At 49.9% G+C, this 27712-nt stretch overlaps 12 protein-coding genes across 12 annotated transcripts; 4 read left to right on the forward strand and 8 right to left on the reverse strand.

Moving 5' to 3' along the window:
* Positions 1-746: 746 nt before the first annotated feature.
* On the forward strand, positions 747-2924 carry YALI1_B19217g (uncharacterized protein; the record flags this gene model as incomplete). The annotated part of the gene is made up of 1 exon (XM_500892.1): positions 747-2924. One exon carries the CDS (start codon positions 747-749, stop codon positions 2922-2924), a length of 2178 nt encoding a protein of 725 aa, XP_500892.1.
* A 1064-nt stretch (positions 2925-3988) lies between these two features.
* Positions 3989-7098, reverse strand: YALI1_B19276g (uncharacterized protein; the record flags this gene model as incomplete). The annotated part of the gene is made up of 2 exons (XM_068282092.1): positions 3989-6584; positions 6782-7098. 2 exons carry the CDS (start codon positions 7096-7098, stop codon positions 3989-3991), a joined length of 2913 nt encoding a protein of 970 aa, XP_068138193.1.
* Positions 7099-7472: 374 nt separating this feature from the next.
* Positions 7473-8127, reverse strand: YALI1_B19290g (uncharacterized protein; the record flags this gene model as incomplete). The annotated part of the gene is made up of 2 exons (XM_500894.3): positions 7473-8027; positions 8125-8127. The coding sequence occupies 2 exons, from the start codon at positions 8125-8127 to the stop codon at positions 7473-7475; spliced, it is 558 nt and encodes a 185-aa protein (XP_500894.1).
* An 862-nt stretch (positions 8128-8989) lies between these two features.
* YALI1_B19323g (uncharacterized protein) lies at positions 8990-11311 on the reverse strand (the record flags this gene model as incomplete). The annotated part of the gene is made up of 1 exon (XM_500895.3): positions 8990-11311. The coding sequence occupies one exon, from the start codon at positions 11309-11311 to the stop codon at positions 8990-8992; it is 2322 nt and encodes a 773-aa protein (XP_500895.1).
* A 166-nt stretch (positions 11312-11477) lies between these two features.
* Positions 11478-11905, reverse strand: YALI1_B19326g (uncharacterized protein; the record flags this gene model as incomplete). Its single annotated transcript, XM_068282093.1, has 2 exons — positions 11478-11602; positions 11704-11905. The coding sequence occupies 2 exons, from the start codon at positions 11903-11905 to the stop codon at positions 11478-11480; spliced, it is 327 nt and encodes a 108-aa protein (XP_068138194.1).
* Positions 11906-12020: 115 nt separating this feature from the next.
* On the reverse strand, positions 12021-12599 carry YALI1_B19336g (uncharacterized protein; the record flags this gene model as incomplete). Its single annotated transcript, XM_500896.3, has 1 exon — positions 12021-12599. The coding sequence occupies one exon, from the start codon at positions 12597-12599 to the stop codon at positions 12021-12023; it is 579 nt and encodes a 192-aa protein (XP_500896.1).
* A 1204-nt stretch (positions 12600-13803) lies between these two features.
* On the forward strand, positions 13804-14628 carry YALI1_B19348g (uncharacterized protein; the record flags this gene model as incomplete). Its single annotated transcript, XM_500897.2, has 2 exons — positions 13804-13905; positions 13966-14628. 2 exons carry the CDS (start codon positions 13804-13806, stop codon positions 14626-14628), a joined length of 765 nt encoding a protein of 254 aa, XP_500897.2.
* Positions 14629-14716: 88 nt separating this feature from the next.
* On the reverse strand, positions 14717-17788 carry YALI1_B19388g (uncharacterized protein; the record flags this gene model as incomplete). The annotated part of the gene is made up of 1 exon (XM_500898.1): positions 14717-17788. The coding sequence occupies one exon, from the start codon at positions 17786-17788 to the stop codon at positions 14717-14719; it is 3072 nt and encodes a 1023-aa protein (XP_500898.1).
* A 197-nt stretch (positions 17789-17985) lies between these two features.
* Positions 17986-20381, forward strand: YALI1_B19390g (uncharacterized protein; the record flags this gene model as incomplete). Its single annotated transcript, XM_066094181.2, has 2 exons — positions 17986-18205; positions 19018-20381. The coding sequence occupies 2 exons, from the start codon at positions 17986-17988 to the stop codon at positions 20379-20381; spliced, it is 1584 nt and encodes a 527-aa protein (XP_065950253.2).
* A 1041-nt stretch (positions 20382-21422) lies between these two features.
* On the reverse strand, positions 21423-21920 carry YALI1_B19429g (uncharacterized protein; the record flags this gene model as incomplete). Its single annotated transcript, XM_500900.3, has 1 exon — positions 21423-21920. One exon carries the CDS (start codon positions 21918-21920, stop codon positions 21423-21425), a length of 498 nt encoding a protein of 165 aa, XP_500900.1.
* Positions 21921-24347: 2427 nt separating this feature from the next.
* YALI1_B19453g (uncharacterized protein) lies at positions 24348-24631 on the forward strand (the record flags this gene model as incomplete). Its single annotated transcript, XM_068282094.1, has 2 exons — positions 24348-24401; positions 24449-24631. 2 exons carry the CDS (start codon positions 24348-24350, stop codon positions 24629-24631), a joined length of 237 nt encoding a protein of 78 aa, XP_068138195.1.
* Positions 24632-24715: 84 nt separating this feature from the next.
* On the reverse strand, positions 24716-27460 carry YALI1_B19485g (uncharacterized protein; the record flags this gene model as incomplete). Its single annotated transcript, XM_500901.3, has 1 exon — positions 24716-27460. The coding sequence occupies one exon, from the start codon at positions 27458-27460 to the stop codon at positions 24716-24718; it is 2745 nt and encodes a 914-aa protein (XP_500901.3).
* Positions 27461-27712: the final 252 nt, after the last annotated feature.

Raw genomic sequence — 27712 nt, forward strand, 5'->3', positions numbered from 1 at the left:
TCACTAGGCGCTATATGCCGGAAGCCTTTTCATCTGGGCTAGATCTATATATCACAGGGCCGTGGTTTCTTTTCACTAAACAATTGCATTAGAATGCTTTTGCTATCGTTCACAAGGCTCTGTTATTACCAGCGATTGGTACGTCACATACCGACTTTTATGGAACTTTGTCTGGCATTTGAATTTCGCCTGTCTGGGGAAGGAGCCCTTTTTTGAAACACCAGCGAGACAGGAACAGGGTCGTGTACAGACTAATCAGTTACCCCACCGAGCGAAATATATGTGATTGGTCAACTTCAGAGAGTGATATTGAAAGCCCTCAGTGTCTATGCGCTTATATAATCACATATTGACACGGCTATGTCCTTCACGCCCATACTGCACACCACGGTTAGCGATAAATAACTCACGTGATGTCGGTTAATGTGCGGGGAAGAGATCACTAAGCAAAGGTGAAGGGGAGGAGTTAGGATATCCTCAGAGAGGACCACAAATCGAAGAGGCAGTATTCAAAGTGATAAAATACATTTTTTACAATCCGATTATACCCCCTTTCAGCTTTTTTTTACCTCCATTCATTTCATCTTGTGGTTCCGCCCTCACCCCGAACTTGTGGGGCCGAAATCCCCCCGAAGCATTAAAGTTGACCCCAGGTTTGATGTAGCGGCTATCGACTATATATAAAGTAGAGGCCCCAGAGAGTAAAAAATTACTACGCTACACTTCATTCAACAACAGAAAAAACAATGAGACGAGTGATCAACTCCACGCTACGGTCGTACTCGACAAAGGCTGCCTCCCAGTCCAACGCCTCTGTGCAGCCCGAAATCCTTAAGTCTCTTTGTGTGGCTAACCGAGGAGAAATCGTCCACAGAGTGTGTGATACAGCCTCCAAAATGGGCATTGACACCACATCTTTCTACACCGAGCCCGATGGAAACCTCGCCTTCTCGCGATCTGCAAACAACAACTTGAATCTCGGAGCTGACACAAAGGGTTACCTTGAGATGGACAAGATTGTTCGCCTGGCCAAGGAGAATGGCTGTGACTCCATTCACCCTGGTTATGGTTTCCTTTCCGAGAACTCTGAGTTCGCGAAGAAGGTCCAAGATGCTGGCTTGATCTTTGTCGGCCCTCCTGCTGCCGCTATGGAGGCCATGGGCTCCAAGTCTCGATCCAAGGAGATTATGACCGATGCTGGTGTCTCGTGTGTTCCTGGTTACCACGGAGAGAATCAGGATCCCAAGTTTCTTGAGGCCGAGTCTGAAAAGATGGGCTTCCCCGTTCTTATCAAGGCTGTCCTCGGAGGAGGAGGTAAGGGTATGCGAATTGTAGAGTCCAAGGCTGACTTCCAAAAGCAGCTGGCCTCCGCCAAGTCTGAAGCCAAGTCCTCTTTTGGTGATGAGCGTGTCCTCGTCGAGAAGTACATCAAGCGACCTCGTCACGTGGAGGTCCAGGTCTTTGCCGACAAGTTCGGCAACGTTGTGGCTCTCGGAGAGCGAGACTGTTCCGTCCAGCGACGACACCAGAAGGTTCTTGAGGAGTCTCCTGCCCCCGGCCTTGAGCTCTACTCCGCCGACTGCCGACAGAAGATGTACAAGCAGGCCTGTGACGCTGCTCGAGCCGTCAACTACGAGGGAGCTGGTACCGTCGAATTCATTTTCGACCGAGATTCACCCAACGGACAGTTCTACTTTATGGAGATGAACACTCGACTCCAGGTCGAGCATCCCGTTACCGAGATGGTCACTGGTGTTGATCTCGTTGAGTGGCAGCTCCTTATCGCCTCCGGTCGACCTCTGCCTAAGACCCAGGAGGAGATCCAGGCTGATATGGACAAGCTTGGTGTGCATGCAATCGAGGCCCGAATCTACTGTGAGGACCCCTTCAACCAGTTCATGCCTTCTTCTGGAAAGATTGTGCATATGCAGCTTCCCCAGGTGGGCAACCCCCGACTTGATGTCACCTTTGAGCAGGGCGACACCGTTTCTCCCCTCTACGACCCCATGATCGGAAAGCTCATTGTTCGAGGTGACTCTCGGGAGGAGGCTCTCAAGAAGCTGCGTCTGGCTCTCAATGAGTACGAGATTGTTGGTCCTACCACAAACATTGAATTCATCAAGCGAGTTCTCAAGCACGAGGGATTCCGGGGCAACAACCCCACCGATCTCGATACCGGTTTCATTCCTCGACACGGCGAGGTCCTATTTGCCAACGAGGGAACCCCCAGCGAGGTTTACGTTCAGGCTGCCATTGCCCAAGCTTTCCCCAAGGCCCTGTCTGCTCCATCCATTCTGGAGGCTGCCAACGCTTTCTCTTCCGTCGGAACTGCTGGCTGGTCTTCAATGCAGACTCGAGAGGTTACCTTCAAGAACGGCAAGGAGTCTGTCGTTGTCACTCTGACTCAGCTCCCCGGCACCAACCCCACCGAGCACACTTTTGCCGCCAAGGTCGGTGATAAAGCCATTGGCAACGTGACTGCTTCTCACTTCAATGGAAAGGCCCGATTTAAGTTCCCCACAGGCCAGCATGTCAACACCGTTGTTTCTAACGACTCCAACCTCGGTAACGTTAACGAGGTCCATGTCTTCCACCGAGGAACCCATCACAAAGTCGAGCTGGCCACTCCTGACTGGATCACTGCCGTCAACAAGCGAATTGGTGCCGGTGCTGCTGCCGGAGGCTCCTTCAATGACCCCGACGCCCTGGAGGTTGCCACTCCTATGCCTTGTCGAGTCGTTCGAGTCACAGTCAAGCCTGGAGATGTCGTGTCCAAGGATGATGAGCTGCTGGTCATCGAGTCGATGAAGATGGAGACCACTGTTCGATCTGCCCGTGAACAGCCTACTAAGGTCAAGAGAGTGGCATTTGTTCCTGGAGACCTGGTCAAGCAGGGCTCCGTTCTCATCGAGTACGAGGAGTAGAAAGATGTACAGTAGATAGCATGTGGAGGAGTACAGTATATAAAATTATAAATTATGTTTGGATCAAGTCTTGTTGTCATAGCTCTGAAGACAAAACAGTACAAACCAGCACATATTTTTTGTTCAGTGATCAACACTATCGAGGATTTTTCTTGCGATGGCAGGCCGAGATGTGTGTGTACTTAGGGCTGAAGAGAAGAAGCGCCTTTCACATGCATGCAGCTATACTGTAAATACAGGGACAGTGATAGTATGTATATGATGCTGATGGTTGAACACTTATAGCTCTAATGTTACATCTTGACATTTAGTTGTCCATACAATCTTTCGAACCATTGTACAGTAGTTGAAAAAATGGCAGTACTTCATTTAGACTTTGATGAAACTTAAATTACCGGTACTTTTACATTCATTTCAAAGGTTATTCTTTCACAGCAAAGTTATAATTAAATGAATGTATATGCAGAAAAAAAAAAAATACGGACCCGATACTCGAAACCACATCGATTGTTGGCATTTTTTTATGATAAGGGTTGATGGAAAGATCGTAGTAATATATAGAACAACGATACTGACTGCAAATGTGTGATACGGTACTTGTACCGTAATATTTCTCCTTCATCATACACAAACTCTCGGGTGTTGCCGATGATCAGTGAGAATGAACATCCACAAATCTCAGAGTATGTACTTGTAATTGTACTTGTTTTGAGTGATCTGTTGACAGTGATAAGTACGTATATATTCGTACAGTAGTATCTGTGTTCAAACTTTTTGAGGACAAATCTCCATACAAAATCAACGCTACCTTGTACAATTACTGATTTCTCTGTTATTTGATCTTTCCTGCTTCTCTTCCACTCCACACATGTACTTGTACAGCATAAGCTCCGTGATCACGTTCGATAACCGTATATAGGGCCACAATGTTATATGGATTGACAGTAAATGCCTCATCGTGGCGGTTATTTCTACGTGAACGTGTAGCCTGCAGTACTCAGAAGAACCTTTGTACAACTTTGGTCACATAAGAAGTCATTAACTAGCTATATACACTTACAAGATTACAGGTACTTGTTGTCGGAAAGCCACTGTTTGACGTCCTCTCGGTCTCGACCAAGCCAGCTGATCTTGGAGTTGACAACATCAATGGCCTGAGACAGAGATCGCTCGTATCCCTTGTGTTTTCGGGTGGAGAAGAACTCCTCGACAGCAGCAAGATCCTCGGGCTTGGTGAAGCCTCGAACACCGAGAGTAATCATGGAGGGTAGAATGTTACCCTCAGGAGGAACAATCTTGGAGAGAGCAGCCCAGTTGGTGGTCATCCACTTCCAGTAAGCTCGGATACCCTCAGGGGTGGATAAGATACCTCCAACAGGCATATAGATGTCCTGGGCTCGAACAGTGCCGTCCAGCAGGAGTCCAAGAGTTTTCTCTCTGATGGCAGCATCCTCAGAGCAACCAAGTGCTCGGAGACAGGCGTTGGCCTCATCCTTGTTGTCGGTGGTCTGAGACAACTTGAGAAGAGCCTCCCAGTCGGCCTCGGTTCCGTACTCGACACCCGCGGCAAAGACGTTGCCTCGCAGGTTGGGGTTGACGGATTCCTTGTTGCCATCGTGTACGTAGGACTTGAAAAGAGACTTGGCGTGCTCAACAGCCTCGGGGACCTCAGCGTCGACAGCAGCACCGAAGAGAAGGGTCTTCAGAGCCTGAGTCGTGGAAGAGTCGGCGTCAGTGATCTCCCAGCCAAGCTCCTTGGCCATGGGGGAAACAAGCTCTCGCTGAAGCTTCTTGAGAGAATCCCGAAGCTCGGGAGACTCAAACTTCCAGGCGTTTCGGACACCGTAGATGGCAGCTACGAGGGTGGTCCACACAATGTACTCGTTCTCCTTGTTCCAAGAGGACAGAAGGGTGAGCAGGTTGGAGGTGCTCTGGTAACCAGCAGTGGCAAGAGCCTGGGCATCATTAACAAGACCGGCTCGATCGAGGGTAGAAAGCAGACCCTGCTTACCATTTTCGGCAAGCTTGGTCATCCGCTCCTTGGGGTAGGCAACTCGGTAGAGACCAACCTGTTCAGCGTTGATCTTGTAGAACTCCTTGCCGCCCTTAGGTAGTTCGTAGGTGTCCTCTCGTTGCTTGAGGGCAGCAGCCTTATCAACACCAGCGTCAGATCGGATGGACAGGAAGCAAGGGTAAATGGACTCGTCCTCCTCGGGCTTGACATCACCGGTGGTGAGGAACCGGTTCTGCTTGACGTGGATCTTGTCACCATCTTCAGTGATGGTAAGAACAGGGTAACCAATTTTCTTGGTCCAGGTGTCCATGACAGAGACAATGTCCTTACCGGAGGCCTCGGAAAGAGACTCCCAGAGGTCAGTGGTGACGGTGTTGCCGTACGAGTGTTTCTTGAGGTAGTTAGAGACACCTTGGAGGAAGACGTCCTGACCGAGATAGTCGGAGATCATCTTAAGGACAGCGGAACCCTTGGCGTATGAAATGTGGTCGAAAATCTGGTTGATCTCGTCAGCAGTCTTGACAGGGACCTCAACGGGGTGAGAGGATCGAAGACCGTCCAGAGAGAAGGCGGGCTGATAGTTGTCAACGAAGAACGACTCCCAGATCTTCCACTCGGGGAAGAAATGGTCCATGGAAAGGTAGGACATCCAGGTGGCGAAGCCCTCGTTGAGCCAGAGACCCTCCCACCAGTCCATGGTGACAAGGTTTCCAAACCACTGGTGGGCAAGCTCATGCTGTACAACCTCGGCAACTCGCTGCTTGGTGGCCAGGCCGGACTTCTTCTCGTCGAAGAGCAGGTCAACAACTCGGTAAGTGACAAGACCCCAGTTTTCCATTGCTCCAGCGGCAAAGTCGTGGATAGCAACCTGATCCATCTTGGGCAGAGGGAAGGGAATATCGAAGGTGTCCTCGAAGAACTTGAGGCACTTGGCACCGAGATCAGCGGAGAACTGGCCCTGAGACTCGAGACCGGGAGTAGTGTAGACTCGGACGGGGATTCGGAACAGGTTGGACTCAACATAGTTGAACTCTCCGACAATGAAGGCAATCAGGTAGGTTGACATGACAGGGGTTCTGTTGAAAGAGACAGCCTTCTTTCCGGAGTCGAGCTCCTTCTCAGATTTGACGTCCATATTGGACAGACAAGTAAGGTGCTTGTCGGCAATCAGAGTGACATCAAAGGTGGCCTTGAGGCCGGGCTCATCAAAGGAGGGGAACGCCTTTCGGCAGTCGGCAGGTTCCATCTGGGTCGTGGCAATGTACTTGGTTTCGCCAGTCTTCTCGTCCTTGTAGGTGGACTTGTAGAAACCAGCCATGTTCTCGTTGAGGGTTCCAGTAAAATTGATATCGATCTGGGCCTTGGATCCGGCAGTCATTTCCTTGTCGAAGGTGAACTTGGTGGTCTGGGTCTCTTCGTCATGCTCGGTCTTAGCGGCGGGGTACTTGCTTCCGTCGTAGATGAGCTGCGCGGAGTGGATGTCAATCTCAAGCACGTTGACCGACACGGTGTTGGAAGTATCCTTGACGTCAAGGTCGATGACCACCGTTCCGTCGAACTTGAAGGTCTCGAAATTGGGCTCGAGAGTCAGGTCATAATTTGTGGCCTTGACATTCTGGGGGAGGAGCACACGCTCCTGTTCGGGGCTGAGTTAGTATTTAGGGTGGCGAAGGGGCAGATGACACAAATGAAGAGGGTAGATGAGCAGCAGTTAATTTTGGACACCGAAGTGACATAATCACTATCGTGAGGTCAATGCAACATTGAAGTGTCTTCAATCAGCTGCAGATCATCGGCCATCATCCTTCATGCCACGCTGGCCAAGTCACAGTATCAAGAATACCACATTGTGACATGCATTTTGGCTGGCGCCCAGTGAGTAGAAGAAAACACGGCGACAGCCAGCACGGCTAGCGCGAGGAGAGCATACTTCTTTGCAGCAGCTGTCATTCCTAATCCTGAGTGGCCCTGGTGCAATTGGCAGTATGTGCGTGGGGTAGTGGGAAAGGAGGAGGAAGTAGGTAGGTGATGGAGTAGTGGCTTTTGGGTTGGAGCAGGCCTAAAAGTGAGGGGTGAAATCAGACTGGTGACAGGTTTGAGAGAATGTAGACGCTGGAGTTGGCGGGGTAGGCGAGACACAAACGACGGTATGGGCGACATCGCGAACAGAGGGCGGCTCACACGGGGTTTATATACTTCTGTTGAAAACCGGACGGCGCGATCCGTTACGGTGCTGTATCAGTTGTGTAGAGTTTGGAAAACGGTGCTCTCGACCGTTACCTTGCATAAGCCTTTGTTTGTAAGGTGTGCCGTGTAGGGATAAGCATCCCTAAACACTTGTCTATAGTGCCGTTTGCAGGCTGTGTGGGTTGATTATGTTTATACTGGGGGTCTCCTACGAGCCATTCACAAATACAAATACAAGTACAAGTTCGAGTAGGATAATAAACAACATTTAATTTACAGAAGAAAGCAGGAACATAAGACAGGAACAGGTAATTCCATCAGTTCATCCGTGTCTGCGTGTTGAGCACCTAACCAGTACGCTCAATCAGATGGAGACCACTGGCTGTCTCGACTATGTCACTGACCTGACCGTTCTCCAGAGCAAAAGAAGCCTGCTCAAACTCGGCCTGCATCTCGCCCTTGCCGAAGAAACCCAAGTCGCCTCGCTTTCGTGCAGACGAGCAGTCGGACTCCGACACGGCAAGGTCACCAATGGTGGTCTCACCAGCCTTGATCTTGGCCTGATGTCCCTCCAGAATTGCACGAGCCTCCTCCTTGGTTCGCTCAATGTTGGCATCCTTCCACGACGACGGTCGTCGCGAATCCCGGTGCTTGATGAGAAGATGCGACACCCGGATCTTCTGGCCAGAGCCATTGCCAGTGCCAGGAGCAGTATTGGGCACAGCTGTGTTCTTTTGCGAGTAGTTGGTGGCCATGTACTGCTTCAGCAGGTCCGAGTCGGTGCCGGCCGGCGGCTCCCACGATGAGTTGCTGGTGGCGGGGTGGAAGTAGTAGGGCAGGTTCCGGGTTCGCGAATGACGGACTTCCCAGCCGGAAACGAGACCTGTAGACGGATCAATGGACTGTGTTAGGTGTGAGGTGGAGACATGAGTTGTGTCAACGTGCTTTCTGGTCGTCGTTTTTCACCATATGCGTCGCCACCGCTGCAACCATACTCACCATGTGTAAGGTATTATCAAGAAGAGGCTGACTTGACTTGTGGTAATTGAGTGTTGAATGACAATCTACTTGTTTCGTGTGGGTGGGAGTGTGTTTAGGGTTATTTTCTGGATCCCATCGGGGGAGGTCACCATACACATCGAATACGCATCCAAGATTTCTTGGGACTTTCCATCCCGTAGCAGCTCCATACACGAACGTTGCTGTCGGTCTGTCGTGTGACCAGATTCGGTTGACGTTGCTCTTTCGGATCTACTTGTAAAAAGACAGGGCCCACTAATACTTCTGACATCAATGGCGATTCCAGTCAACCAACCATGGCTTCTCTAATTGTACAAGGTAGCAATTATTATCTTTTGTCTCACTTCTTTTCAGTCCTACCACTTGCTCTGATTCACTCATACAAGTACACTTGTACCCTACTTGTAGTAATTACTATAAACGACACTCTACCCACCCGACCAAGGCTCAAAGTGTAACCTCCACCGCCAATCTGAGACATCTAGTCAGTTGACCTTGCCTCAATTGGAAGTACTGGTACTTGTACCCATGATGATGTTGCGTTTTATAAGAATGCGGCTATTTGGTAGAACACGGTCAGCTATTGAACTACAGAGCATGTAAAGTACATGTATATACAAGTACTGTAATACAAGTACAAGTACATACTGTACTGTATGTCTGTACGCATATTACTGTACAGTATGTACTCATGTAATTATGTGCCTGCTACTTGTACACTGTTGTTGTAACATCTACAATATTCAGCATAGGGTCATCAGGGTCATAATTAAACATGCAATAAATAAGAGAGTGTGCTATATAAAAAGGGTGCAATGGAAAGGTCATAAAGGTAGTTCTATGGTCACATGTTTTCAGAGTCCCGAGAAAACCGGAACTCATCTTCAGGCTCTTCATAGGGACGCGCATAGTGACCAGAAGATCCCGGTTCAACCGGGGTGAAACTAGGCTCAGGAAAATGCTGAGGGCTGACGGGGGGAAGAATGTTGGTGGGGGTTGCAAACTCGGGAGGAGTCGCGGTACGAATCTGATAAGGGGTCTGGGGAAAAGGAGTGGGCAGAATCTCGGGAAGCTGGGGAGCATGCGAGGGTAAAGGAGAATGTCGAGGCATGGACAGAGGGGCAGCAGGAGAGTGGGAAATATTAGGAATTGTGGGAGAGACCATCTCTGTTTTGGGAGCCGAACGAGAACCGAAATTAGGAGAGTCCATGTTGATATTAGGGAGGGTGGGGGAACCCATGGACACCTTAGGGAGGGTGGGGGCCTGTGGAGGAAGCTTGGGAGAGCCTTCGGGAGAGATGAGCTTTGGAGACCCCTTCAAAGATCCTCTGGGTGAAGTGTTGGAAGGAGTCATTCGGGGAGGAGGCACCATTTGAGGAGTGTAGAGCATCTTCGGCTCCCCAATCAGAGTGGGATGGGGCATGGGAGGGGGCACGATAGGAGGAGGCTCTACAAAAGAACTGTTTGGAGGCAGGGTCTGTGCTTCCTGGAAGTCCGTGTGTTTGTTCACAGGAGGTGGTGGGCCGGATTTGGGCAGAGGGGGCATCTGGGAAGCATTCATGGCTCTAGCTGCCATGGCCACCTGAGGAGACAGGGCATAGGCTGGGTTGTATGTGGGAGCAGGCACATTGATGACGTCTTCTACATGATCCGTAAATCCCTTCTTCTCATCCATAACCACACCTCTTCCATCGGTGTAAGGATCCGTGTACTGCATTGTTTCGGGATCCACCAGAATTGGACCATAGCCTTTTCGAGGCATGTCTGGGATGTAGAATCGCAAGTCTACTCTGGCCACCAGATACAAAACGTTGCAGATACACTCGAAGACGCCGAATCCGACATAGAAAAGTGTAGGGCTAAAAATGGGCTTGTTGTGGTGACTCCATCGATCTCCAATGAAAGTGGTAGCAGCTCTCATGCCTGAGGTTGCACAGAGAATGACAGACGTGATGACGATGAGAGATGCAGAGAAGTTAAGATCCCGTCCATTAATGACTCGAGCTGCAAGCTTTCCAGAGGAGATTTTGGCAGTTGGGTCTCCCTTGTACTGCAACACCTGTGAGAACTTTGGAGGAAAGTAGAAGATACCATAAGACTCGATGTTAGAGGCAGGGAGACGACTTCGATCCTGATTAGACAGTGCCAGAGAGCCTCGAGGAAGAGCATAAGCAATAGCGATGATGAAGACTCCTCCTACTGATATTACTGCAATCAGAACGGAGGCTGCCTGCATTCCTCCTGTCGCCTGTCTCCAATGTGTGTAGTCTAAGAAGTACGAGAAAATGGTGACTTCGGTGACGACTGCAAGAAGAAGAACTCCTCCAATAGCCAAGTAGACAAGAATCATGAGCATGCCAAACCACGTTGCGTCTCCCGTTTCTGGGTGTCTGAAAGTCATGATACGGTGAGCCAGCAGCAAGTTCATCAAGTTGATGAGAATGATAGAGAGAATGATAAACACAGTGGACGCGATACCCAGACGCAATGACAGCAGGTTTTTACCCCAGCCGATACGCATGCCAAATCCCAGACAGTTGAGAATGCATTGCCAGCCGAGACCGAACGACGGCCAGAAGTAGTGTCGTCTAAGGAAGCCTCGGAAGAAGATGTAAAAGTGGGCCGCCATTAGAATAACGTTGACTGCAACAAATACAGCGGAAGGAGCAACATCTGCTGGCGTAGGAAAGCCTCCGTAGATGTTGTACTGGGTTGTCAGGACCAGGTTGATAACACTCTGGGGAAGGTTGAACCCCACGATGTCGTGAGCCATGGACACGATCTTCATGACTCCAGTTCCGGTTTTGGCCCACACAGGAATGGGAAAGATAGACATGAGCAGGTCGTCATATTCAAGAGGTCGGTTTCCCACCTGTGAAGTGAGAATGTCGATCACAGCTGGTCCATAGGGCGAGTTGAGGAGCGTCTCTACGAGTCCATTAGGTAGATGGCTCACAATTCCGGACAGTGCACCTGGGCCAGTGACGAGCTTTGGTAGTAAAGAGAGGAGTTGTTCTGTGGGGGTCAGTCCGTTGGAGTTCGCGGTCAGTTCGGCCAGCATTCCGGATGCCACATTGGTCATCTGTGACACCTCTGGAGCTGACAGCGCTGGAGACAGACCCGGCACCAGCGCCGAGATCTGTGATACCACGTTCTGTAGCGACATCGACGTGTATCGATTCTAGTTGTATGTGTCGGGGAGATGCGAGAAGTTGTTCAAGGGTTTGCCAGCTACGTTATATTTATAAGACACTTGACTCAGAGTCGGTTTCCGCGGGCATGCCTACATTGAATGTTTTAAACGTATAAGAAATGCACACTTTAGATTCGATTTAGCGGGGTCCCCTAGAGTTAACTTCCCCTGTTGTCTCAGCTTGGAAGGCATTCAAACTGCAATAAAAAAGAGTGTGGGGAGGGCGTAAAGTAACTCTGTGCTGAATGGGAGAAAAGCTGGCTGCTTGGGTGCGGGGGAGGGGAGTGTCTCTTCACACCGTTGGTTCAAGACACTGCGGGGTGGGTTTGGTTGAACACCAGCTTTTTGTTTTATGATGACCTAACAAAGAAACCTGTTAGTCAACGAGCTTAATGTCCGATTTTGTGGATTCATTCTTTTGTTGCATTGTTGTTGTGTAAATATCGCCAGATGATCATCCAGCTCTTTCGTATTTGTAGCGGCGATCACTAAAATCAACCCACCCCTGACCCAACAAATGCCGTGGAACAAGCCAATCGACGTGTTTTGGGTGTGGCAAGTGCACATATCCACATGTCGGGTCGATCGCTCGTATCCTGTGAAAAAAGCAAAAAAAGGTTTATGGAGTGCCTGTACGTACCAGGGTTATCGTAATTTCGACGCATTTGTCCAAAATCGCTCTTTATTGGCAAGTGGCTAGCATACCTGAAATCACACCAAGCAGCTGTTCGTTTTCGCATGCTGCAGCCACCCGCTCCTTGTCGTTAAGCTGCTTGTTGACCTGATTCTCACTCTGGTGGGTACCTTCCTTGACAGTGATAGTGAACCGGAACCGAGGAGGAAGAGCTCGCTCGAGTCGCACCCGGATTCCAAGTCCAATCAGGGTGGCCAGAGAACAGTGGGTAATGGTGGGGGTGATTTTGACCACAATCTCGGCCATCTTGTTCTTGTCTCCAGTGTCGTGAACCCAGATATCTTCCAGTTTGACAACAGCCAACTGACCGAGAGTCAGGGGATGCTCGGGATCGGAGATGGTGGCGATGAGGTCGTAAATCTCCTGAGAATCGATAGGTTCAGGCTCGTCATCGTCATCATCGTCGTCGGATCCGCTGGCGGACTCGTTCTGAATCAGAGACAGGGGTGTGGGATGTGTGTCTAGAAAGGCTCCAAGAGGCAGATCGAGCTGCGACTGGCCTTTGTTCCGTGTGGGCAGGGCTGACACGTCGATAACCTCGGGGTTGGCGTTAATGGGATCGGACATTATGGTAGTTGTCTCGTGTATTGCTTCTCACTTACAGCAATTATTCTCTCTGATGTGCAGTGGTGTTGGGAGTATTACTGTAGTTTCTGCATGCCTGACGAATAAGGTTTAAACACTGGGTAGTGTCTCTCAATCAGGGTAGGGGTTCATGTTTCTACCATTGTCTCTAGTCTTGTTTATGGTCCAGGGGTGAGGAGCGGTATAGTGGGGCAAGACTACAAGGCCAAAAGCGCCGAAAGACATTCCAGACGTTTTGAAACATCGTTAAAAGGGGCCAAAAAACCAATAGAGGATGTTGAGTGTGAACAGACCGTTACACCGGCGAGTTTTCAGGAACTTGCCGTCTGTTTGTGGCTCTCGGCTACAGCCAAAACTGTGAGCGTAGCTATGTGACCGCCAGCTTTGTTTTCTTTGTATGGCGCATGCGGGGCACAGTAAAAAAAGTGCAAGTGCAAGGTGAGGTAGCGGGCAGGTGAATCCGCGGGGTTCTGGGACAGTGTGGCAATGAAGTGGAACAATATGACGTAGTTTGGTTATTTTCGGCACTCACTGTTCCCCACGAGTACGACTTATCCTTCTTCTGCTGGTACTGTACTCGTACACACCAGTGCATGTTCGTCTACTTGTAGTTGTACTTGTAGCGTCGCACAAAATGTCTTGCTTGTACATACTGTGTTGTGCTTCTACGAGTACGACAATAGTCATTGACATCTCTTGTTGAAGGTGAGTACAGCATGTACAAGTAAGTCGCTACAATACTCGTACTAATGTCATTAGCAACTATTTAGTTAGTTGCCTTGAGAACCAGCCATCAAAGCATTAAAACTGGCTAATCAAATTAGGGGGCATAACTCCACGGCTGTTTTAGTCTGTCGTTTGTCTCAGTCAGTGTTGGTTCAACCAAGTACATACCGTACAAGATCATCTTGCTGTGTAACTATAGTATTACTGTACGTGCCCCAAGAAATATCATGGGTAAACATATACCTCTCCGACTGCACGCAAAGCCATGTAAACCTGGAACCTTTTTGATGGAACAAAAATTATTCCAGATTGCACTATCAGTTGAGCAGTTAGTTTCCCCTCATATCAGTTTGTTTCTCATTGCCAAAAGACCCCCCTTCGTCTCACATTGTTAAGCTGCATGTAAGCAGTAAGGCTTATCGCAGCTAGGTGCAGTAATCATCTTCGACACCATCACACCATGATCCGACGAAAAATAGCTGAGAAAAAACTGGCCAAGGAGGAGGATAAGCGCGAGGTCACTTTGGTGGCACTCAGTGGCCCCTCGTCCAGTGGAAAGAGTGTGAGTATGAATCGTTTGCACGAGGTGCAGTCCCCGTTACAGAACTGGCACTAACTTCAGACTCTAGCTCGTCTGCTTCGAGACATTCTTCCCCACGTCATCATCATCCACCAAGACGACTTTTACCTGGAGGACTCGCAGATCCCAGTTATTGATGGAGTTCAAGATTGGGATTGTCCCGAGGCTTTTGATTTCAAGCTACTGTCCAAGGTTTTGAGCCATGTCAAGCAGACTGGAGAGCTGCCCAAAAATTTCAAATCGAAGGAGGACCAGAACTCCCTGGGACCCGCTGCTCTTGATGAAAACGCTGTCGACGCCTTTAAGCGTCGAATGCACCCTTACATGCCTGAGTTTGAGAACAAGCTGATTGTCATTCTGGATGGTATCATGGTCTACCATGACGCTCAATTCACCGAGTTGTTCGATATCAAGATTCTGGTCAGATCCAGTTACGAAAACCTCAAGTCTCGACGAGAAGCTCGATCCGGATACGTCACTCTGGAAGGGTTTTGGAAGGATCCTGAGGGATACTTCCACAACATTGTTTGGCCCGGTTACCTAAAGACCCACAAACAGCTGTTTGAAAACGAAAATCCCAACGGAGAACCCAGTAAGGACGCCACCAGAGAAGGAATCCGAATCGTGCCCACCACCGATTTCGACGTGGCCGAGACTCTTGATTGGGTGTTTGATGTCATTCTGGACTATTACGATCTTGAGTAAAGACCATGCACATATTTATAATCGTGACTCTACTTAATTAATTGTACATACATTGTAATAAATCTATCAGTTTTTATATGTCATTAGTTTATTTCTTGCCCTTCTTGCTCTTCTTGGCAGACTTGAGAGCGTTCATCTCCTCTTTGTAGATGCTATCGACACTCTCGGCCTTTCGCTTCTTCTCTTTGCTGCTGTTGCGCACAGCAAGAGTTGTGCCAGCCTTGCCGGTAGCAGCCTTGGAAGCCCCCTTCTTGGCTCCCTCCCAGTCATCGTCGTTGATCTTGAACTCGTTGAGATCCAAGGCATTGATGAGTTCTCGCTGCTTCTCTCTAAGAGCCGCGGTCACCTCATCTCCAGCCTCCTCAAGCTCGTCAGTAACATCCTCCTGGACCTCGCCAAACATATCCTCCTCGCCATCCAGCTCTCGGACATCTTCATGAAGCTGCTTGGGCATCTGCTCGTCGATGGCAGAAGAGAGCACCTCTCGGAAGTAATTGGACACCTTTCGGATGATTTTGGAGAACATCGCCATGTTTTGAGAAACAGACAGGTTGAGCTCAGCAGACATCTTGTCCATGTCCTTTCGTTGAAGACCAATACCAAGCAGAACAGCAGACTGAACAATAGACAGCTTGATGTTGGCAGGGAACTGGTCTCGGAAGTACATTGTAGCAATTGCAGGAAGCATATCGACAATGACGTGGTAATCCAACAGGTTGTTGGCATAGGACTCGAGTCGCTTCAGATCAAAGGGAGTGAAGAGTCGGTCAAGCTCGGCCTTGGTGACAGGAACTCTCTCCTTCTTGTTCATCGACTTGGCAGACTCCACAAGTGATAGAGCATGAGAAGCGGTGAACGAGCTGAACTCAAAAGAAAGAAGAGTGAGGAACCGCTTGTGAAAGTCACTGGAGAACTCGGCGAGCCAGGAGTCGTCCTGACCCTTGAGACCTCGAAGCATGACACAAGTGTGCTCACCAGTGAGCTCGTTGGCTGTCTGTCGCAGGTATACAGGTACGTAGCCGTTTCGCTTCCAGAACTTGTGCAGCTGGTTGGTAAGACCGTAAGAAACACCCATGTAGTTGAGTCGATGGGGAGGAATCTCGGACAGCTTGTTCAGCAGAGGAGGCATGGAGGCAGCGTCTCGAACCGTGATCTTATCGGTCAGCTTGCCCTTGGCAAGTTCTGCGTCGGTAACTCGGACAATAGACTGGTTCTCGAGAGACGTTCGCTCGGAGATATCTGTGAACTTTCCCTCAAAGTAATCCTGAAGCAAGTCCAGAGCTCGGCCACCGTAGCCCATACCCATGTACTCGGGGTTGGTGGCAATTCTGACGATTCGAGCGCCAGAGAGAGATGCAAATTCGTCGTCCTGGTACTGCTGGGACATGAGCCAGGGGATCAGGTCACCGCTAGATCGCTGGCCTCTAGACAAGGCGTTTCGAACACTGTCCTTTGAAATCTCACCTTCAAGCGCAACCTGGACAACAACCAGAGGCTCGGGAAGCTGGTTACCCTCCTGGGGGCCCAGAAGAACGTAGAGCTGATGAGCGGGAGCATCGGACAGCAGCTGCAGATCGTTGGGAGTGTTCTTGTAATGAGATGCCACGTAGAGAGCCATCATTCGATGCAAAAATGCCTCAGAGACCGCATGGTAGGAGAAGAGAGTGTCTCTGTTGACGGCAAAAAGCTGACACTTGTCAGGGTGAGGAGTGGCAGCATTCTTGGCCTTGGGAGCAATAGTGGCGTCGAGGCACAGCAGCTTGTTGAGCCACTTCTCGACGGGGTCACCAGGAGCGTATCGGATGGGCTCATCCAGCACAACTTCATGCAGAGTTCGGCCCATCTGAGTCTTTCCAGAGCTCTCTCGCAGCTGCTGGATCAGCTTAAGAGATAGAGATCGACCAGTACCTTCGTAACCATTGATGGTAGAAGCCATGAAGACAAGGTAGGGACCAAGCAGTTTCTTCACAACGGGGAGCGGAATTGCGGCAGCCTCATCGATTACGACCAGCTCCGCCTGACCCAGAACATGCGAGTCGCCAGGGACAATGTACTGAATTGTCTGTCGATGGGACTTGAAGATGTTGACTCGGACAATGGCCTTGTTAAAAGCAGGGTTGGTGGACTGCTGGATGTCGTAGTCAACATGCTCCTCATATCCTAGGGCATCGAATCCCTTGAAGATGAACTCGAAGAGGGTCTTCAAGTTTTCGGGGGAAGGAGAGGTGATGAAGATGTTGGAGTAGCCCTGGCCAACAGCGGCAGCAATTGCCACACCAAGAGCAGCCGACTTACCTCGACCTCGGCCAGCGGTAAGAGCAACTGTGCTCTTGAGGTTCTTCTCAACAATCGTATCGATGAAAGTCAGGATAGCCTTACCCTGGTCCACAGTCTTTGCAATCTTAACCAGGTCACCGGTGGGCTTGATGTCAGCAAGAGAATCCTTAAGGTCTCGAAGAGCCTGGACGTTCTCAGGAACATCCTCGTCCTCGTCAAGAGGAGGCAGAGCTTTGACTGTCTTGGCTCCCGAGATGGGGAGAACGTTGAGCTCGTCATCAACAACGAGACACGTTCGACAGTCATTAAGAGACAGCAAGAATCGCTCGTTGAAACGGGCAACAACATCATTGTGGGCCTCAGTTCGGTATCGGGAGTGGATATCCATGGTCATAGTATACAGTTGCTTTACGGAGGCCATGCTCTTAAGCATCATAACCACAATACCTCCACCCTCGACAGTCTCAATAGTCCGGGCCAGCAGATTAGGGGTCAGAGCCTCAAAGTCTTGCAGGATACACATGCCGTAGGTGTTACCGAGAATCTTCTCAGTGTCCTTGTAGAAGCAGTATCGAATGTTCTGCAGAGAGACAAACAGCTCAAAGGGATCCTCTTGGTTGACCTCTCGGATGCCCTGCTTGATCTCCTTCTTGATCTTGGTCTCTCGCTTCTTTCTGTGCGAGGTGAATCCCAGCAACTTGTGTTTGTAGGCCCACAGAACAGACTTGTTCATTCGAATGTCTGCGGACGACATGAGGTAGTGCAGGTTGGGGAGTTGGTTTTTCGCATTATCTCCAACAATGATGAAGAAAGAACGCTGCTTTTCCTGGACTCCGTTTCGGATCAGAGCCGGAATTCGGGGGTCGATTTGCTTCTTTCCCATTGTGAGTGTGTGTATTCACTTGGATTCCTGCAGGCGAATTTCTCTATCTAAATTTTGTCTAAAATCCAGAATTTTTTTAGGCCTTGCATGATCCTGCATGATCCGGTAGGGTAAGGCACCTTGTTGTAAGTTCAACATGGCACACGAACCAAAAGTTGATCACCACCAAAGAAAAAAACATCCCTACACAACAGATAATGTCCTCCACAGATAAGGTCCGATACGACCCGTCGTCTTTCCTGGGCGAGATTTCGGGCAAGAAGGTCAACGTTCGGGTCTCCACCGGCACCACTTTCTCTGGCGTCCTCCAGTCTGTTGATGGATACATGAGCATTGTTCTGGAGAACGCTGAGGAGCTGGTTGATGACAAGGTCGTCGGTATCTATGATGATGACGTTTTTATTCGAGGAAACAATGGTGAGTATAAAAGTGGCATTTGGAATAATGTAAAGGTTGGGCCAGAAGAAGTGGGGATCACGACAGCAGCTCTATAAGCACGATCGCCTTCAGATTAATGCGTGGGCTTCAATGCCGTTGATCATATGAATGTGAATCGATTTTTAATATGATTCCCACGGCTTAGTTGAGGCGAATAGACGACCAACTGGCCTTGTGGGCTTCTCGAGTTATCCCATCTATTACAGATTCAACAAAGATGATATATAACACCACTAACACAGTCCTCTATGTCGCTGCTGCTGACAAATAACTTATTGAGTCTTCTGTAAATATACACGGTTGGTAATGAAGGAATGTCTATTCTATGAGGTGTAGGGTTGTAAGAAAACTACAAGGTCCGCGCTGAAACATGATCAGTCTGGTGCAGCTTGTTTACAACTAATTAGCATCAGTAGACCAATCACTGGTATGTCTTGACCTTCTGCGACTACTGATATTCAGTGGTACTTAGTTATTGTGGGCCCATTTGATTGTACTTGGAACCCACCCTGTACTGTATGTACAGTATGTACAGTGATACCCTAACAGGTGACTCCAATTAACCTATGCATATTTATAACCAACACCTTCCTTCTGTGTCACGGCCCACCCTACTGCAACTAGTTGGCCACAAACACAACGCCCCCGACACAACACGAGCCCCCGCAACCCCCAATTAATATTGATACCCCCACTTTGATTGATCTCGATACCCAGACGCAATATCATGATACCAGCGAGTTAGTTGTAACCTCTTCATACCCCTCATCTCCCACTTCCTACTAACACAGAACGACGATTGGACTCATCGCCTGAGACGTCTCCCACTCGTGTCAACAAGCGAGACTCGGGACTTGCCCTTTCACCATTGTCGTCGCCCCCAGCAGCCACCCCGAAGCTTGCACCCCGATCCAAGTCGCTCTACAAGACAGGTCCTCCCTTCGTGAGTGCTCAGCAGGCAGTGGCACTTTGTTCCGCAGATGGTACACCAGCCACCATCAGACTTCATGCGCGGCTGGATCGCGGCTTCGAAGAGGAGAACGGCAGCTGGATCTGCTACAGACGTAACTATATGTCACTGTGTGCTGCGTTCGACATTGTGGAGCATTCCATCGTTCCAATGACCCCGCCGTACCCTACAGGCCCAGTGTACATCGCTAGTGGTCCTCACGAGAACGCCCAATGTCTCTATTTTGTGCTGCGAGTGGAGGCCCGTGTGTGCTCCACCAACGCTCCCGCCACCCTCATGCAACACACCGCCAAACGAGATCCAGGATCTCAAGCGGCCCCCAGCGACACCATCTTGTTTCCTGGGAAGCTCCCCCCTCATGAGTTCATCCGAGACACTGCCAACGTCCGGTGTCCCAAGAGGCTTGAGGAGATTTTCGACCAGGTTAATCTGACACTAACAGAGCAGGCTAACCTGTCCAAGACACAAGTTCAGTTTCTGGAAACCTACCCGGACGCAAATAAAGCGGCAATTTCCCGGGTCGCACGGTTCGAGCGCCTCCAGTTCCAGTTCATTCACAGAAGTCGCCGGGAAGGGTGCAAGTACCGTCTGCGGGTGAACCTGATGGCAATGATCTCACATAACAATGTTCACGATCTGATTGAGATCGCTTCTAGCCACACACCAGAAATTGTGGTACGAGGCAGGTCTCCTGCAAGCTACACTGAGTCGGGCTCCTGCCAGAAACCCAGTCGAAACAGCTCAAAAAGTTCCAAAAGCTGTTCTTATACTTCTCCTGGCTTGCCCGGATCCCCTACTACTTTGGACTTCTTTGGTCTGGGAACTCAGCTGTCAGAGTTTGATGTAACTGATAATCTTGGCGGTGGAGAGGACCAAGCGTTTGGAGAGTTCAATTGTGAGTCGCCCTCTCCCACTGGTAGCTCACGTGAAAATCGTCTTTATTTGTTGCCTGACTTGTCTCAGAGCCTTTCCGAATCTGAATCTGAATCTGACTTCACTTCAGACGAAGATGTGCAGGTTACCCAGCTGCTTCTCAAGCTCCCTCCACCCCAGCTATCGACCAATGGTGAAAATGTCGAGGTTAAATCTGAGCCCGAAGAGCTCAAGGAGTTTGCGCCACAGTTGACCTTTGATACAACAGGCTTCGCTCTTGAAGCTGGGAGCGAACCGTCATTTGAAATCTAGCAATCTAGCCGTGAATATATATATATATATATATGTTGGTGGCCATGTATCGCGACTCATCAAAGTATAAGTAGCAAATTGCTACTACAAAAACTTACAGCACATTGCGCCACCTGGTTACTGATACTTGTACTTTTGTAATACGGTAAGTAGATTTTGTGATTTTCTTACAAAAGCTGTTAGCCTCTCTTTCATCTCTTACTTTCGGTGGGGAAGATAAAGTTGGTGATTCATGATGTCATTATCGTACTTAGAGTAGCTACAGTAAAGTGAAGTCAATAGTTGGGGAAGTTAGCTACCAACGTGTTGAGTGCATTCATTCCAGTCCGTGGAAACGGCACACACTGTATTCAGCAGTGTTACATAGCCGCGGACACTTTTTTTCCAGGCCTTAACTCTGATCATGTGTGATATTATACACCTCATGGCACGCTACTTGTAGAGCATATTGAATCTTGGTTTAGTGCAACCGTCTGATCGATCCACAGTTTGAGTGGAACACCATCCAACAGTGTAATTTTAACTTTGCAACACTGCACCCCTTAAGGTTTCGAGACCTTTGTTTACTTTTGCCAATTGCGTGTTTCTGAGCCTCTCTGAATTGGGATGGAGGTACTATGGATTCATGGGTTCATGGAGCATTGGGGGAGGTGAGTCAATGAGTTGATTGCACAAAACCCAAGCCCTTTACACCAGTTCTGGGCTGTGTTGTTTGTTAATTGGCAACCTATATTGCGTTTTACTGGTTAAAGGTCAACCTAACCATGGGCCAAGCTTCTGCAAGTGTGCTGCTAGCAATGCATGTCGTGCGGCCGAAGAACAAGTCGAATACTTGTAGCAATGTCAAATATGTTGGGTTGTGTGATGGTTCGAACACAGAATTGCCACTTTGTATATGTTATTAAGCCAATTGGTTGCAATACTGCCATACACTGCCATGAATGGCCGGACTACGACTTTCAAACGAAGCATTACACATGCAATAGTATTGCAGTCTATATCATAATATAAATATTAAGTGGGTAGTTGTACAAAGACCGCTTAGATGAGCTGAGCAAGAGCACCGACAACGATGGCACCAACAGCGGGGGCAACAATACCAGCACCGGACTTGTCACCGGTAGAGGAGGCAGAGCCGGAAGGCTTGGAAGAGCCGGAGGCATCACCAGACTTGGTGGCAGAGGCAGCGGCGGAAGAAGCAGAACCAGCAGCGGAGGAAGCCTTGGCAGCAGAAGACTCGGCCTTGGAAGCAGACTCAGAAGCCTTGGAGGCGGACTTGGAAGCGGACTCAGAGGCCTTGGACTCGGAGGCGGAAGCGGAGGAGGCGGACTCAGAGGCAGCGGAAGAAGCAGACTCAGCAGCAGAAGAGGCAGCAGAAGAAGCGGCCTGAGACTCGGAGCCAATGACAGCAGAAGAAGCGGCGGCAGCGGCACCGGAGGCACCGGAGACAACGGCACCACCAGCTTCAGAAGCAGCGGAGGCGGCCTGGGCAGAGACGAAGGCGGCGAGGGCAAGGACGGCGGCGGCGGAGAACTGCATTGTGATGTGTGTTTTTTGTATGTGTGAAGAAAAGATGATTTCTAAAGATTGGGAAATGGCAGGATCACTCGTATTTATATGTCAATGATTCAGCAATCCACATTGCCAGACCCATCTTTCAACCGAGACCTTGACTGCCGTGTGGTGGATCACAAAACGCAAAGGCAAAGCTTACAGCGTCGCGATGGACCAAGACCGCTCCTTGCCCTGAGTTTACTGTCTCAGGTAGTGCGGGTATGGATATGGCACCGCTGTCTGGGGGGTATGGGGTAAGATCAGTATGCTGAGAAAGAGCTTGTCGAGCTGATTCGGACGCTGTGGATATTATTGGGGGTAATAAAACAGACCAATTGCACCAGGTGGCCGAAAATATCTGTTGTCTCGTATCTATTGTAAGTCCATCTCCTCTTTGGGGAGAGAGTCGGGGCTGAGTTATGACCAAAAAGGGCAACTGGGGAGCAAGTCAAGAATGCGCAAGCTTTCTTTTGTGAATGCTATTGAGAGTTGGGAATTGACGTGGGCCAAGAGCGTGCTCGTTGAGCTTGATTTTAAGCGATTGGCTAGGGTGGATATGATATTGGTTGAGGGGGGGTATGTCAGTGGGAAGTCGAGCCAGGGGCGCGTGATTTCCACTGTTGACGATTTTGGCATATTTTTGGTGCGTTTTTGTGATTTTTTGTTATATTTCTCTACATTTTCAAAGACCCCCTCCTCCGTTTTGTTTCATTTCCCCTGTGCACGTTCCCCCACATAGATTCGTGAATCCCATTGTTGCTTAGCTTGCGACACCACGTATGACTGGCTGGATAAGTGTCGATCGTGCACCTTCACATGGTCTCGGTTATTGCACGGGATGCCCAGGCCCCAATGCAACCCATGTAATATCTCTCGAAATGGAAATGTTGCTCCACATTGTTGCGTTTTGTCATATTTGCCATCAGCAGGGCGTTCGGACAAGAGTACATGTTACTGAGTAGCTCCCGAAATCCCCCACTGAACCGTGGCTGTCCTCGATATCCTCCCCTCAGCTATAGAACCACAGTTATTCCATACGCGCTTTCAACCTCCCCTTGACGATCGCATTGCTCATGCATTCCACCCTGAAACAGACAAGCCCAGTGAGGCAACAGGAGTGCTGCTAATCGGTGAGCAAGATGCGAGTGTTAATGGAACAAAGTACAAATAGTACAATGGCAGCAATCCAACGACACAAGCACTGCTGGCGAAAACAGATTGCTATGCGGACAGACAATGGGTTCATCCGTACATTTTCGCACGTTGGTGTCCGCTCTCCTGTTGTTGAGTAACTTTCATCTAACCTGTTCAGTTGGCATATCCGACACTCTACTTGTAGGTCTCGTATGTAACACAGCTTTATTCCAACATTTCGTGGTCAAGTCGCTTCAAACGGAAAGGGGCTGGACACAAATGTTGAATGCTGCGCCTTCACAAAGTGCAGAAAGTGAGCGCTCGATTTCGATTTACTCTGTAGTACGGTACGAGTACTCAAACTGGGACAACTCTCTGTCTCTCTCTCGGTCTTGCGTCACAGCCAAACTCTCAGACTGCTAAACTTAGCAACTATCGTGATCGAGAGGGGACGCCACAATACGATTGTGTTTGCAGATTATTCCTGCCGGTCGGCCCATGCTGTCCTAAGTATATTATGTCGTCCTTGTTAAACAAATAGAAATGACGAAACAGGTCTTGCTTCATGTGTGAGTGTGCGCCCACACTCTTGCTGTACCCCTGCCTCCTCCCTTTCTTTCACGTCAACCCATAATACTGGTACCACCTTAAACAGAACGCGTACACAATCTACAAGTGCTGTAACCTCACATCTACTATGAAGGAGAGCCACCCAACTATACAGCCAAGCACATTCTCTCCCAGGAACACTTCAACCCAAATTCTGTGCCCCCAAGTACAATTCATTTATGCTCTTCCTGGCAGCCTAAAAGGTGTAAAAGGTGTAGCTGCAAAGAAAGTTGAGGGCTTGGCAACGTGGCGCTAATGCAGGGTTATTCTGGTGGTCTATGATCTACTGTAGCAAGTGCGTACCGGTATCGTACTGTACCGGTACCGGTAAAAAGTGCAAGACCATGTCATTCTGTCGCAGGTTTGGCACTTCCACGTACTGCGGTTCCCACGCTCAGCTGGCCTTCGCTTTCCAGCCTTCTTTCTGTCTCTCTTTGATACATGCTACTGCCGTACCGGCATACTTGTACATACTGAATTTTGTAGTATTACTTGTACTGTAGCTCACAACTTATACCAGTACAAGCTGTGTGTGTATAGTAGCTCAGTTGTCACCACCATGGCCCTCTACACTCACACAGTGTACATAGCGATATGTACGTACGAGATTATTAGGGGTATTAAAATTAGATAAGATATTATTCCACCTGTGCTAATAATACGATCGACATGGTTATTAAAGAACCATATCGACAGATTGATTATGTTTGGGGGGGAAGAAGAGTGCCATACGGATGCAATCCTAACAGCGAGGCTGAGCAGCTCGTAAGTCAGATGAGGGTGTATTGAGTGCCCTTCTCAGGTGTCTCATGTGCAAGCTCGTATCTCTTGGGTCTCACATGTCTCACGTGTCTCACGTCTCACGTCTCATTTCACGTCTCACTCTCATTCCCTCGTTTTCGCCTCCTCCCACTTTTGATTTTCCTCCTGCCTCACTGATGCTGGTTTCCTAAACAAGACAACCTCGCCATTCCATGTAGAATAGCGCCACGCGACCCAAGTGAGTTTCCAGTGTTTACTTGACCTTGCTTATTCCGTCACGCTGGCAACTTGAGCGAGAAATTCATGTCGGCATGCTTGATAATGCTAATGGGCTCGCGCACCGCACGTTTCAGCTTGCTAGATATCGAGTAACTGTAGCTTCCGACAATGACGCTGCGAACCTCAGGAAGAGGCTTGAAACTGGAGCCTTTGGTGGTGTACATTCCCACACTGACCGGCGCAATCTGGACCAGGTCGCCCGGAGAAGACCGCAGCTCTCTCTCGATTGCATCCTCACGCCCAATCTCCATTTCGTAAGAATAAAACAGCTGCTTGGGGTCCAGACGCGCAGTTTTCGCGTTGCGCTTCTGTTGTCGCGCCTGGGCCGCAGACAGAGCCTGGGGTTGCGTCGGAGGTTGTATCGAAGCCCCCGTCGGAGATTTCCGCAGATCCTTGTCTCCCTTTCCATTTTCTGAGACCTTGCTTTTCTTGTTGTCGTTGGACTTAGAGATAAATTCCGTGTCAGGTGGGATGCGCGAGATCGGAACGTCTGCCGGCATTGCAAGCCCAAACCCAGACAGCGAGTTGAGGTTTGCTGACACTTGGCTAACTCGACGACCATTGGACGAGGGCAGGTTTTTCACGTCGCCAAGGGCACGTGCAGCAAGCCCTCCAATCTCCCGGTCTCCGTTGGGCTCAAGAGACAATCCGACAGGCAACTCCCGACCATGACCCTGACGAGTGGGCGAAGAAGCATCCCGCCAGGGTGACCCAGAGCCAATTTCAGATTTGGGCGACGGGAAGAACCGTGATGTGCCTCTGCCGTTTCGCATTTCGGGCGACTGGGGATCGTCCAAAAGACAGGGCTTGTCGTACGAAAGGGGCGACCACGTGCTGCTACCAGACTTGCCTGTAAATCTTTTGGGGGCCCAGATGGCAGCGGGAGAAGTAGAGGGGGCCGTAGAGCCATTGCTGCTATTATTGTTGGTTGATGAAGCATCGTTAGTAGTTGTGGGGTTATTCTTGGCTCGGTCGGCGGAAGGTCCAGTAGGGATCCCTTTGGGTCGTTGTCGCTGCTCCTCCAGCTCCTTCTCTTTGGCTCTAGCCTCGGCCTTCTTGGCAAGCTCCTCTGCTCGCTTTCGAGCCGCCTTGCGTCGCTCTTCCTCAACGCGCTGTTCCTCTTCCTTTCGCAGCTTAGCCTTCTCGCGAGCTTGACGCATGGTCTCTTCCTGCTGAGCCAGAAGAGCGGCAGCAGCATCCATGGCAGGCTGGGAAGGAGCAGCAACTGGAGACGCTGAAGCAGAAGCTGGAGACGCTAATGCTGTAGCAGGAGCGGTAGGAGCAGCAGGGGAAGTGTCAGCGACAGCAGGAGAGCCTCGAGGACTTGCAGGAGTCACATGTGTGCTTCTAGGCGAAGCCATTTCGGCACGAGTGATCTGGGGACTTCGGCGGGCACCCGACGGCTTGTAGTTTCTGGCGTCCCCACTCTCCATGGCCTCGACCTTTCCACTCTGGTCGTTGTAGAGCTCTCTGCGAGGGTTGTAGTCGTTGGAAAATCGATCATACGAGTCGTATCGCATGGCTCCAAACGGAGATCTTTCAGGTGACAATCTCCCTCGTCGATCGTAACGGTCTCCACCTCCATATCTATCTCCCCCACCGTAACGATCGCCACCACTATACCTGTCACTACCGTAGCGATCTCCTCCGTAACGATCTCCTCCGTATCGGTCGTTCCCATATCGGTCGTTCCCATATCGGTCGTTCCCATATCGGTCATTCCCATATCGGTCATTCCCATATCGATCGTTCCCATACCGGTCGCTTCCTCCGTATCTATCGCCGCCTCTCCACTTGTCGTCAAAGAGTGATTGCCGGCTCGAGCTTGTCTGTGTCTGCTGAGCCTGGGCTGCTCTCTTCTCCTCGTACTCCTTGAGCTGCTGATCAATGGGAACGTAGTTTGTCGTGGAGATGGGTTTCCATGCTTGTGTGGGTCGCGATCCGGTCGCCACCTTGGGCAGATCCTCCGCAGGCTCTTCCACCTCTGTGGCTGCCTCGGGCATATCGTCTGCCCAGTCTTCAATGTCGTCATCTTCTGCCCAGTTGAATCCATCAGCTGAGGGCTGTCTGTGTCGCTGGGCCAGATGGATGCCCAGCTTGACGAGCTCCTCCTCGGGTAGGTCGCTCATGGATCCCTTGCGCTCGTCTTGTTTCTGCTGCTCGGGCTCTGGGGTAGCCACTGCCAGCACCGGCTCCTCCTTTCTCGGAGATGCTATTCTGCGCCAGACCCCCTGTGCGGGTGAGCCAAATAGCGGCGACTGGGTGGGCTTGGGCGACGCCGAGTTGTCCCGCTTGAGAGGAGCCAGCTTGAAGTGGCCGGAAGAGGAAATCTTGAGAGAGCCATCTGTGGATGCGGCAGTGGCAGTTGTTTTGTTAGCGACGTTCTTGGAGGGCTGGGGTAGTGAGGGTGCAGTATCCGACTTTTGTTGCTTGAGCCAGTTCGCCAGCGACTGAGATTGAGTATTGAATGGCTTTTTGGGCTCCTCTATAGGTGACATGTGGTCGTGGTGGTGTGCTGTGTGATACCAAAGGTTATGGGGTAAGTAATGAGAGTTGTGTGGTGATGATTCAATTGGGAAGTGTGTGAAATGTGGACACGGACTTATACCGGGTCTTGGTAAGGGTTTACTGGGACGAAGAGCGGCTTGTTGGGCCCAGAAAGAGGCTTTATGGAAGACCCAGAAATATTCTCTGCAAGTGGGCTTTTTGGTTCTATATATTAATAACCCGCCACGTGCCATAGCCGACAAGTATGTTGCAATTTTGGTTCCAGACTCACTGTCTCCCTGTCGTCATGCGTCGGGGGAACACAAGGGTGATTGTAAATTGGGTGAGCCTTCCCCCTGGGTAAATTAGCTACTTGTGGTGCGACCAATTCGAGTGTCGCGTGGAAGGAGATATATGGGTACAAGTACTTGTCAATATATAGAGCGTGTGTAAAAGGATATTGAAGCGATTGCCAATACTTGTACAGGCACTTGTACATGTCCAAA

Source organism: Yarrowia lipolytica, chromosome 1B, assembly GCF_001761485.1.
Source record: "Yarrowia lipolytica chromosome 1B, complete sequence".
Lineage (NCBI taxonomy): Eukaryota > Fungi > Ascomycota > Dipodascomycetes > Dipodascales > Yarrowia > Yarrowia lipolytica.